At 39.9% G+C, this 12,276-nt stretch overlaps 1 protein-coding gene across 3 annotated transcripts in view; it reads right to left on the bottom strand.

The window, feature by feature from the left end:
- The window catches only part of LOC134217628 (fibrillin-1-like), a 355,498-nt gene that overhangs the window by 27,273 nt on the left and 315,949 nt on the right, over positions 1–12,276 (bottom strand). For 2 of the 3 annotated variants that reach the window (XM_062696431.1, XM_062696429.1), the window contains one exon: positions 8,814–8,879. The exons of the other annotated variant lie outside the window; for it this stretch is intronic. In XM_062696431.1, coding sequence (XP_062552415.1) covers positions 8,814–8,879 — 66 coding nt within the window. The remainder of the gene's footprint in view (positions 1–8,813; positions 8,880–12,276) is intronic. 3 annotated transcript variants of the gene reach the window in all.

The following is a 12,276-nucleotide window of genomic DNA, read 5'->3' on the forward strand; positions in this document are numbered from 1 at the left end:
AAACGCACCAAACCACTAAACCACAGGAGGGGGTGTGTCAAAATATATAAACTATACTGATTCTGGTACAGGTTGCGGTTCGTTTAATCACAGCATCAAGCATAGCACTGACCACTGACGAAAGATGGAATGGTTTGTCGCCGTTTGGTTACAGTATGCCGAACAATAAACAGCAGCAATTGTAGTTTGTCATACAAATGGTTACGTTCCCTTCCTTTATTAGAAGTAATCTATGCTATACGTAATTCCAGTTACACACAACCAGCGGATGGCAGATTTTTAATACAGTTCTGCACAAGAACCTTACCTTAAAAACCTTTGGCATATACAATTTCGGAAGATCCTTATACAATTTTTGTATTGATATCTTACTTAAACCCTACAGAATTGTATAGGTATGCCAAGTTTTTATACAATAATTCAATACCAAATTTACAAAATGACTTATCCGCTTTTGTAAACAAAAATTCAAACGTCGATTCGAATCTGAGAGCATTCCCACGCAAACCAATACCACCAACAGGTGGCCGAAGTCATTATCTATATGTTGATGGTGTTGGTTTACTTGGGAGTGCCCTCAGACTCGCCAAATCGACGTTTAAATCTTTGTTTACAAAATAAGATGAGTCGTTTTGAAAATTTGGTAATGAAATAATAAAGAGCTCTCAGGAAGTTTTTTGATAAGTATGTAGAAAATACCATCATCTCCCGGGGCTTTCATATTTCTAAATTTTCTAGTAATAGATCTCATCCAAATTAGTTCCCAACGAAAAGTCAAAAACATGCTTTTGATTGAGAATGTCTTCAAGGCTTCGTGTAACCTGATCCTCAATTGGATTAGTGAGACCTAGACTAAAATTATGGACACTCTCGAACTGCTGTGCAAGTTTTTGAGCCTTTTCGACATTTGTTAATCAAATTTCATTTCCCTCTTTAAGCGCTGGAATTGGCTTTTGAGGTTTTTTAAGAATTTTCGTTAATTTCCAAAATGGTTTCGAACTGAGATCCAACTTCGAGACATTATTCTCACGGTATTTCTCAGAATAGGCACGTTTTATAATTTCATTTTGCAAATCTCGCCGAATAACTTTCAACGCGGGATCGCGAGTTCTTTGGTATTGCCTTTGTCTCACATTTTTAGGCGGATCAGTAGCTGAAGATCGTCGTCAATATTAATGGAGTTGAATTTATTTTTACATTTAGGAATTGCAATTCCTCTGGCTTCGATAATTAAATTTGTCAAAGATACGATATCACTTTTGATATCGAGAGGAATATCAATATCAAAATTCCTATCGACATACGTTTTAGATAAATCCCAATCAGCTCTATGATAGTTGACAGTAGAGCTGATTGAATTATTAATGGCTTCTTATGAGATCTCAAACGTCACAGGAAGGTGATCGTGCAGTATCGCGACGTCTTAACAATTTTTAAACATCCAAACTTGTTGTGATAAATATTTTTTATTTTATATACCCGGGTTAACTTTTTTTGTGTATTAACTTGACCCGCGCGTTTCGCGTTTCAAATGTGGAATAATAATGAAGTGTGGAATCAGAAACGGCGTACAAAGTGATAATCACTTTTTATGGCGCTGCCACGAATCCTGCAAACGTACTTTTCACGCAGCTTGCACTGGCGTTCAACGGAATCACGAGGAGGTGTTACGTACTTTTATGCTGCCACTTTGAAATGATTGGCAAGAAAAGTTTGCTCAAGAACTTAATCTTAATACATTGTCAATGTCTCTGAAAATCATCTCAGAGAACATTGAACACACTTTAATGGCAACCACCTGAATAACACACACGATGATTCGATTTCTCACGTTGAAAAAATGCTCACCAACATTGAGCGCGGGGTGATCAATGCCACCAACTACAGCAGAACATATGCAGCAGAATTGAAAAATAAACTCTCAGCACTTCTGGACACACCTCCCTCGGACGACCTCATAGTGGAAAAGGCGGTTAAGTCAGCAACAATAGCAGCATTGGAGGCCATGAAAACAACAACAAGCTCAATTGGCCTTATTCCACAATTAATTAATGATCTCAGAAGGGACCTGGTGCCATAGTCCCTAGTTTTCAAAGAATCTAGAAAACTGGATGAATTATTGGAAGAGGTAAAACATGTTTCTGCTGCTGTTCCCAACTTTAGTAACAGTGCTGGAATAAACGCCTCTCCTTTACACAACATATTGGCAGACGAGCTGCTTGACATTTCGACAACTGAGCTGGATCCTCATCAACAAGAACAGCAACAACATCAACAACAACACTTAACAGAACAGCAAAAGACTATCTATGTCCCAGAACATCATCAACAAAAGCACCAGTCGCAGCAAGATGTTGCTGTGCTCACAATCCACAATCTCCACTTAACATTAACAACGCAAAACAGCACCAACCAAACCCGTCTCCTGCCAGACAAAAAATTGCGCGTGATGCCTTTGCCGAGCTTTTCGCTGGGTGACGCGCAAAAATGGCGAAACTAAGTGCCGAAGCGCAAGTCAAGGAACGTTGTTTTAGACATCTAAAAGTAGCTGGTTGGAAATGCTTTGTGGCAGGTAACAAATGTAACATGTAGCTGGAGCCCATACTGGAAAAAACTGGAAGCCGGCAGCATGAAATTTCCAGAAACACCTTCACCAATGAAAAGGCGACTCACAGTAAAAGACATCATAAAAAAAGGCTCCATCAACAATCCCCAATAGAAGCAAAAACAACGTCACAACTCCCCACAACAGCAAAAACAACAACAATAACAACAAACCTACAGACAAACAGCTACTCGTAATGGCAAAGCATCAATTTTCCGGGTTCCCGAGCATCTACAGACCACCCAATTGCAGCTCTTTCTGCTCATGCTGCAAAATCGTTAATTAATTTCAAAAAAGGTGATACGATAAACCCAGCAAAAAAAACAAAACCCACATCTCCACAATCCAATCCACGATCAACAGAATACACCAAATATCGGAAATCTGAAAAGACTTCAACAACAGCACCAGCAACAACAACAACAAGAACAAAATCATCCACAACCACATCATCAACAACTACAGGAAATACAACTACCGAACCCTGACAGCCAATTTGAGTTAGATCCGATGAGACCACCCATCGTCCGTCTGACTCAGCAATCCTCTGAAGGAGACGGCCATTTCCTTAAAGCCAGACTACGTGACCCGAACATTATGAAGGTTGTCCGGTTGTTTTTGGCATACATGAAGGGCCAGTCTGCTAATGTACGCGTCAAGGGAATGACTCCAACAAGCATCAGGATGCTCCTTGCATCTGAAGGACTGCCGGCGGCACCAGAACATCTGCATCAAATATTCAGCCAAGTTCATCAGGAATACGGAATTGCACCTGATCTTGAGTTCAGTGCGTGATCTCTCTTGTCCCGGACAGCAGAACGATCGCGCGGTCGGCCGAATTATTGTGTTCTGCATTGCGCGGCCGGTAATAAAATTAATCAGTTCAGTGCGTGATCTCTCTTGTTTCGAAGCGGGCTTGGTAGTCATATGGCTACTGCTTCTGCCTCATACGCAGGAGGTCGTGGGTTCAATCCCAGGTCCGTTCCATTCTCCTACTTTGTATCTTTCTCTTTATTTCTCATGTTCTAGCAATCGCTAGAACTTAAAATGGACCTCCATACCGTTTCCATTACTAGTCCTATACCTTCAACTTGAGTATTCTATCAGTAATCTGCTAGAATTGGAAATGAACTATAGAGCTCGTTTCCTACATCCAATTAGAAATTCCATCAGTTACCTTCTCCTATCTATCACATACATTGGCAGCTCGTTAACCAGGACGGACCTCTGCCTCTCCAATCTAACCCAGAAATTCCAACAAATTCCGCATGAACTCGTGGCAAGTGCAGAGGTATGTTCGGCTTGCAGTGGGCGAGTGATTGCATCATCATTTCCTCCCCCTTCCCTATATTGACTTGCATTCTGACGTGGCAGGCGCCAGTATGACCTAACAAATGAGATCACCAGTACTTGTACATTGAAGATGTGTGCTAGTCCCAAGCAAACATCTGTTGGTTCCCTGTGCAAGAACAGCTGATCTGGTCATAATGGAGTAGCAATTACGAGCTGTCAATCAAGCTCAAGCAATACGGAATTGCACCTGATCTACAGTCATATCGACAATACCTGTCCAGCGAGCGGACACATCGCCTGCAACAACTACGGGAGAGCACAACGAGGTATCACTCTCTTGCCCCCGGAAATTTTCGCAAGTATGGACGCCTTCTTCGGCTGAAGAAAGTAGCACTATCTTATCGACCGACGGGGTGAATATTTTAACAACCAACGTACTTCCAACAAGTTCTTCATCAAAACAGAATGCGACTGAAATTTTGATTTACTGTCAAAATTTCAATCGCATGAAAAGCCCAGCTAAAATTAAGGAAATTCATAATAACATTTTAAGCTCGTCCTTCATGGTTATTCTGGCAACTGACACCAGCTGGGATGAAAGCGTGAAAGTGAAGAACGTTTTGTAAGCAGCTTTAATGTATTCAGGGACGACCGCGATTTCTCAGAATCTAAAATGAAGTCTGGCGGCGGGGTTCTAATCACAATCTCTGAAAATTTTGATTCAGAAATAATATCTACCAAAAAATATAAAAACTTTAAGCAACCCATGTTTTCTCCTCTGTGTATTTTTTATCGGAACATGCACAAACAACATCTTATGAAAGCTTTTTAAAACTGCGGAAGAATTATATCGGAACTTCCACCTGAAGTCAAAGTACATATTAACAGAGACGTTAATCAACGCATCGCTGACTTTGTTCCAGATTCAGAGAACGATCAAATTCTACTTCCAGTCGCTGAAACACTAATGTTTATATTTGACAGAACTGCTAGCTTAAGACTTTACCAAATCAATCACATTAAAAATCAGCAGAGCTCCTGCCTTGAACCTGGAACGAATATTCAAGAAGATTTCTGTGTGTCTGAATCACTGAATCCCTTATGGAAAAACGAAACATCCCACATGGCAATCGAATACTCTTTGTTCGTCCATGACGATTTGCTTCGGAATACATCGCTTTGGAATTCCTCGACGATTTACTTCGAAATCATTCGACGATTTGCTTCAAAATCCTTCGATGATTTGATTCGGAATCCCTCGAAGATTGGCTTCGGAATCCCTCAACGAGTTGCTTCAACATTCCTGGAGGATTCCCTCCGGAATCGATGGAGGATTCTTGGAATCCTTGGAGGATGAATTCGGAGTCTTTCGACGATTTGCTTCTTCATCCCTGGTACATTGCTTACGAAATCCCTGTTGGAATCTCTGGAGCATTTCCGTTGGAACTGCTGTTATATTCCCGTCGGAATTCCTGGAATATTTCAGTCGGAGTTCCTGGAGGATTCCCGTCAGAATTTCTGGAGGGGTCTATTCGGAATCTCTAGATTGGAATCCCTGGAACATTTTCGTCGAAATACCTGGAGGATTGCCGTCGATATCCCGAGAGGATGTTGAATTCCTGGAACATTCTCTTCGGACTCCTTGAAACATTCCTGTTGAAATCCCTGGGGGATTGCCTTCAGAATTCATGGAGGTTTCCTTCGGTATGCTTGGAGGATTACAATTGAAATATCTGAAGATCCCCGTCGGAATCCCTGGATCAGTCGCGTCGGAATCACTGAAGCATTCTCATCGAAATCCTTGGAGGATTTGCGTATTAATCCGCAATTGCCTAAGGTGGTTCGAAAACTTTTGAAAAGAAGCTCAAAATAAAGAAAATAGATTAATTGCTCGAGAGATATCTGTAATCTTTTTAGACACTTCTTCCAAGAAATATACATCACCTTTTGGAACAAGATCTCGACCTATTTTTGTTTTGCCCATCCCAGCATTTGATAAGGATATCAGTTTTAATCAGATCCTGATGAACGATATTCTAAACGCTTTAAAAACTTAGATGCATCTAAACGCCCTGGTCCTGACGGTATTCCACCGATTTTTATGAAGAGTCTGGCTAAAGAACTGACGGTACCTTTGTTCTGGCACTTCAGATTGTCATTGGAATCCGGTAGTTTTCCCAGGGCATGGAAAAGCTCCTATTTTGTGGCCATCTTCAAATCAGGCAAAAAATCTGACATTCGTAATCACCACGGAATAGCTATTATCTCTTGCATTCCCAAACTTTTTAGATCCATTATCAATGAAAACTTATTTTCATAACTTGAAAACAGAATTACGAATAAGCAGCATGTATTTTTCAAAGGTCACTCTACCGCTACAAGTTTAATAAAATTTATTGATTATTCTCTTAATGCGATGGATAATGGTAACTACGTGGAAGCTCTGTACACTGTCTTTAGCAAGGCGTTCGATCGCATTGACATTCCTGAATAATTTTTTTTTCGTATTTTTTGCCAGAATACGTGTTTTTGGACGAGGATTCAGAATATATAAAAATTTCATTTTGTCCAAAAATGTTACATATGCAGTTTCTCAAACAAACGCATAACCACAGATAACAGATATTGAGGCTGGCATCCCATACGTGTGTAAACATCCGCAACCGTTAATTCAAATGTATTTTAAATTGGGACCGCGTTTGGCAATCGATTGGAGATGGCGCAAGGATCATTGTTATTGAAAACGCAGCCCGATTGCGGCTGTCAAATGCATTGGCTGCGTTCGACGGTTGTTATTCAGCTGCATCCTTAGGTACTGCCGCAATCAGTTGAGTAGATGGCAGTAGTGGGCCAACGTATATCAATTCAAAAGTTTACACAGGATTTTCAATAAAATTTGTTCTAGCTTCAATATCTGTTATCTGTGGCATAACTGTCATTTCTATTATTTCAGCTTTGCTGCGGCGACTCTATCGTTCTAATACTTATGCTTCTACTGGTTAAAATTAGATTATTATTCCATAAAATCCCACAAGCAACAAATAAAATTCTCTAAAATTACTCATAAATCAATAGCTAAATAGATTGTGGTACTTACGATCGTTGTGCCTATGCCAAACAATGACTAAAACGATTATCAAATATTCAGCCAAATTAAGTATTCGCAGTTTCTATCTGATCAACCAAACGCCTCAATGCGGTAATGGAGCATGTAAAACAATGTAACTAACTTTCCTTGCCACTCTTGTGAGTTGTCAGGAAAACTTTTGCGACGCCTACTTTTGTTGTCAGCGCTTTCGCGCTCATTACCGGAATTCAGTGGAAACTGATGCAACGCAAAAAACCGTCACAAAATTGGCAGAAAACTGTCGTTTGAACAACAATGGTGCACCGATAAGGAAGGAATAACAGAATACTTTTCATACGCGCTGCATTCGTATGGTTTTGTGTTGGCTACGTTATAAGTATAGAAAATTATACCTACATAAGAATATAACGAATTGTATTGCAAATTTGTTACTGGATTTCGTTATAAAACGATTCAGACTGAATTAAATAAACAATTGTTATCATTATCAGGAGATATTGCTGAGCCAGCCTGATCAGGCCTACAGCATTCTTTTCTGAAAAAGTAGCGGTAATATTGTTGTTTGTCGGTGCATCGTGCTCTCCCGACGTCAGAAAGCAAACGAGAATAAAACAAGAAGTCAGATCTCGGAATTGTTTCAACTATAGGGGAAGTTTTCCCCAAAATCATTCTTAAAATTTTGTTTTAAAAACTGCGATTCGACAGAAGTCATCAATTTAATTATAATAAATAGAAGGCCGACCATGTCATAAGACGAGTTTGTACAATCCCATTGAATTCCACCACTTAATTGTATCTTGACAGATACGTATGTGTGTGTGTGTGCACACGAAAACCGAAAAACATTAGCCACTTTTTCATATAGTAATTCTTAACCGATTTTCTCGCAACAAGTTGCATTCGACAGGGGACAATGCCTTGTTGATCACTATTAAATTTTATAACGATCGACCATTGCGTTTAAAAGTTATTAAGAAAATGGAATCGAACTATATAAGCGCCATATAAGGTTGGTGTCTTGGCTAAATGCGAGAAAGGCAGTATCACCACTCGGTGAATTAAGTTGGGTTTTTTTCAATCGTATATTATAGTCTGAGAATGATTCAGTACACCACTTACCTTGTTGTTACATACTAGTAGAATGTTATCACTCATAACTTTGGCATCTTACAGCTTTGTATAATCAAAACTCCTTAGAAATGCGAATCATAGTCAAAAACTATTAAATTTTAGCAATTTGAAAAATAAAACAATAATATATTCGCTCACTTGTAGTATACTATCCGCTCTTCCCTTCACTGATATGCAACTTTTCCGCTGGAACTTTACAATTTTTCCCAGAACGAGAAGAAACATACAAACACAGGAATGGGAAGCAAAAAGTTTTTTTTCCCGCGACTTTCTGTGCTCGACAGGAAAAGTTGTAATGGCAGTTTTGCTATTTGCTGCTGCTTCGTGGAACAATTTCCTTTATCTTGCTGCACAATTCGCCACATTTTGCGAGCTTATGCTGGCTGGGAGGCAAAATCTCTGCCGAAGTTATATTTAATAGGACCGTTTTGATGCCTTTTGCATCCGGTGAAACGGTCGATGGTATCATCGTTATTGTTGTTCGATTTGCCTGCGTTATCAAATACCGCTCGCCGAGCGACTGTTTTCATCACATTGGTTTCGAATTTGAGAAATATTACTTTTTGATTGTTTATGCGAGGAATGGCAGTAAAATGTGTTAATGGGAGGACACTCAATCAGGCACACAAAACATATTATTCGAAAACCGAAGGATCAGAAGATGATTTTCAACGTATGCCATAAAGTTTATACTACCGATCGGGTATGAATCTGGTTCTTGTGAACATTTTGAAGCCAGTGATAGCGCCGATAAAATAGATGCTGAAAAAATATAAAAAATAAAATACAGTTAATTGCTAGTGTGGCACAATGTCATTGTCTATCCAGCTTTTCAACGAACATTTCATCAAACAATTGATACTAATTATTTCTTTTGTCACGCAATAAAAGGCTTACCACATACCAACTGATGCCTCTGTGATGTGAAATAATTTAACCTCATTCAATAAAAAAGTCAGTTTTACTATTATTGATGTGACGAACTGTTATCAAATGCTTACACTCGATCAAATAAGAGCATACTCAATTACATAATTTTGTTAATTTTTTATTGAATGGATTTAAAGGTTTATTTGATCAGAAATTAAGCACAAAAAATATCTCATAGCAATTAAATCAATTCAATGGCTTAAATATGAATGTTAATCATAATTAAATAATGTACATGCAGAACGAGAATAGCTTCTGTCACCCACCCAGAAAAATCGGAGAGAAATGGTTTTTATTTGATTGAACTTCAACATTTATTTTCATCGTCATCCCCGTTTTGCATTCAATGTTATCAACACCGTAGGCGGCAGGGAAAAACGATTCAATGAATACGGCCTTGTGTTCTGTTTGAGCAAACAAATGTGCACAACATATCTGACCTTTTTAGAATTGTTGGTGAACGTATCGTTATTTTATTTGCAACGTTGGTATTTACCTACTTAGGAGTTCGTGATTTGATACCTTCCGCTAATTTGGGGTTTCACATTAGAACATTTAAATTTCGACAGTATGAATAAATCGTGTAATATTATTTAAGTAAAAATAAATCGTTCTGGAAGCCATTATCAGGTGAACAGGACATTTGAAAAGAATAGTGAATCCTACACCTTCAACTCTCATTACAATGTTTCAACCACAATATGCAACATTTTGCATATATTTATAATTGAAGAAACAATCAAGTTGATATATTGTCTATCCGGAATAAATTTATAACGCTTTTTATACCGAAGTTGGATTTTTCTCCGGATACAGCCAACTTTCCCAACTTCGGAAGTAGTGCGCTGGATTCGCCTAAAGATGCGCTAAACAATGCATCAATTAGCTTGACAGATAAAACTTCGGAAGAAAGTTCGGTTCGGAAGTCCCGACTTCCGAATTCTAAGTTGGTGCTACGCCAACAATACACTTATGAACTTTTTTCGTTTTCAACAATTTTCAGCTATGCTAAATAACTTTTGTTCTAGTATGCTGCCTGTAACCGAATATTTGTCTCATCTTTGCTGAATTTCCGATTCATATAGGAAAGATATGGGATTACAGGCAGTATGTTTATCAAAGGTGATTCCTTCGATAATTAAATCTTTGAAAATAAGTTAAAGGATGGAAAGGATAAAAATCTGTTTTTGAATTATTCTCTTACTTATTGCAAAATATTCCAACGACCATATCGTTTCGAGTAATGAAAATCAGTATCGAAAATTTTTATTTGGAATGGTTCTTCAAGACACATCTTACGTACAGGTGGAGACGCACGGTAAAGAAGGGTTCCATTACATTCTACAAGCACAATTTTGCACTGTTGAGTTCATTCACAGCACTCGTCCCATGCTAACTGTATCGCTTCGTAGTTGTAACTATCCAGTTTTAAGGTCGATCTACACTTAAGCGTGTTCTTACTTTCGAATTAAGTATTAATTTAAAAAGAAACTCGCCAGCAGCGAGCAGAAATCGTGATTTTATCTAAATCATTTACCGTTACTTTTTAACTCATTTTTTCACTACCACGAAATTCTAACGCCAAATAGAAGATTTAACAGGACTGTTGACATTCGGCTGGTATTAGAGGTTTATATTTGAATGATATTTTTTGTTTATGGTCGTTTGATTCCAAAATTTGATACAAACCATGCAACGCAAATGATTCTTGTCATATTTTGATTGTGTTCAGATGAAGGTTTGTTGCGTGGTGCGTTTGTTGATAACTTGCTTAGCTGATGATGACAAAGGGTTGGTATATTGTTAGGTACCGCACGATTTTTAACCTGGAACTTAGTTGGCTACAGCGTCGATGATACATCTATGCCTGGCGTATTGTAGAGCTCCGTAATCCTCGGTCTTGGGCGATGTTGCTCCAGTTTCCCCAAACGTTTAGCGTCCCCAGCTCCGATTCCACCGCGTGCAGCCAGCATGTTCATGGCCTTCTATGAAGTCGCCGGCCTCTATCCGGTTCTCTGTTGAATACCAGCCCAATGAAGTCTGCCATATTTTATATGATTCACCATATTTTCCTCTTTGTATACTTGATACAGCTCATAAATCATGGCTGCGCCACACACCATTTTCTAGTTTCCCTCCGAGTATTGTACGCAGCACTTCTCGCTCTTAAACCCCGAAAGCTCGCCGGTCCGCATTTTTTAACGTCCATGCTTCATGTTCATAAAGGGCCACTGGTAGAATCAGAGTTTTATATAGAGCAAATTTCGTTTCCATCTGCATGTTGCGGGACCTGGCTACGTAATCCGTAGAAGGCCCTATTCGCAGCAGCAATACGTATTTTCACTTCACGAAATACGTCATTGTCACATGTCACAAGCGATCCAAGATAAACAAATTCATCAACAACTTCAAACACATCCCCATCAAGCACTACTTCTGCACCAGCACCACTAGGTCTTCCTCTATCTCTACCTGCCACCATGTACTTTGCTTACGATTATTGCACGATTATTACAGGGTGTTCAATAAGTTCGAATACAACTTTTCATCGTTGTATGGGTGCGAACCATGTGCATTCTATGTATTGGTATTGGTGTCAGATTTAGCCTCATATATAGGCTAACCGATGCGCATGGTATTGACTTGTTGTCATTTGTGTTTTGTTTTCCGTGCACGATGAAGGAGTACCGCGACGTCGTAGTAAAGTTGTTTGCGACAGGTGAGCGACCCGGTGACATATTCCGGCGGTTGAAATCGCACGGGGTAAAGCGGAATTTCATCTATACTACCATCCGTCGGTACCGGGAGACGAGATCGGCCAAGGACCGTGCAAGATCCGGGCGGCCGCGCTCGGCAAGGACGCCAGCAGCCATTAAGGTGATGAGGGAGCGGGTTCGTCGAAAAATGAACCGCTCGGTCCGGAAGACCGCTTCGGGACGATGTGGACCATCATGACGAAAGACCTGAGATACAAGCCGTACAAGAAACGCAAGGTTCACGGAGTAACGGAGGCTACAACGAAGAAGAGGCGGGACAGAGCCAAACTGATACTTTCGCGGCACGCTGGTCAGGAGCTCGTGTTTTCTGATGAGACACTCCCACATAAACATCCCGCGGTTGTGGGCGCCGACGTTTGCCAGCATCCCCCCATCCCACATAAACATCCCGCGGTTCCAGAGCGCCGCGTCGGTGATGGTTTGGGGGGCCGTATGCAGCCGTGGGAAGCTCC

Source organism: Armigeres subalbatus, chromosome 2 (genome assembly GCF_024139115.2).
Source record: "Armigeres subalbatus isolate Guangzhou_Male chromosome 2, GZ_Asu_2, whole genome shotgun sequence".
Lineage (NCBI taxonomy): Eukaryota > Metazoa > Arthropoda > Insecta > Diptera > Culicidae > Armigeres > Armigeres subalbatus.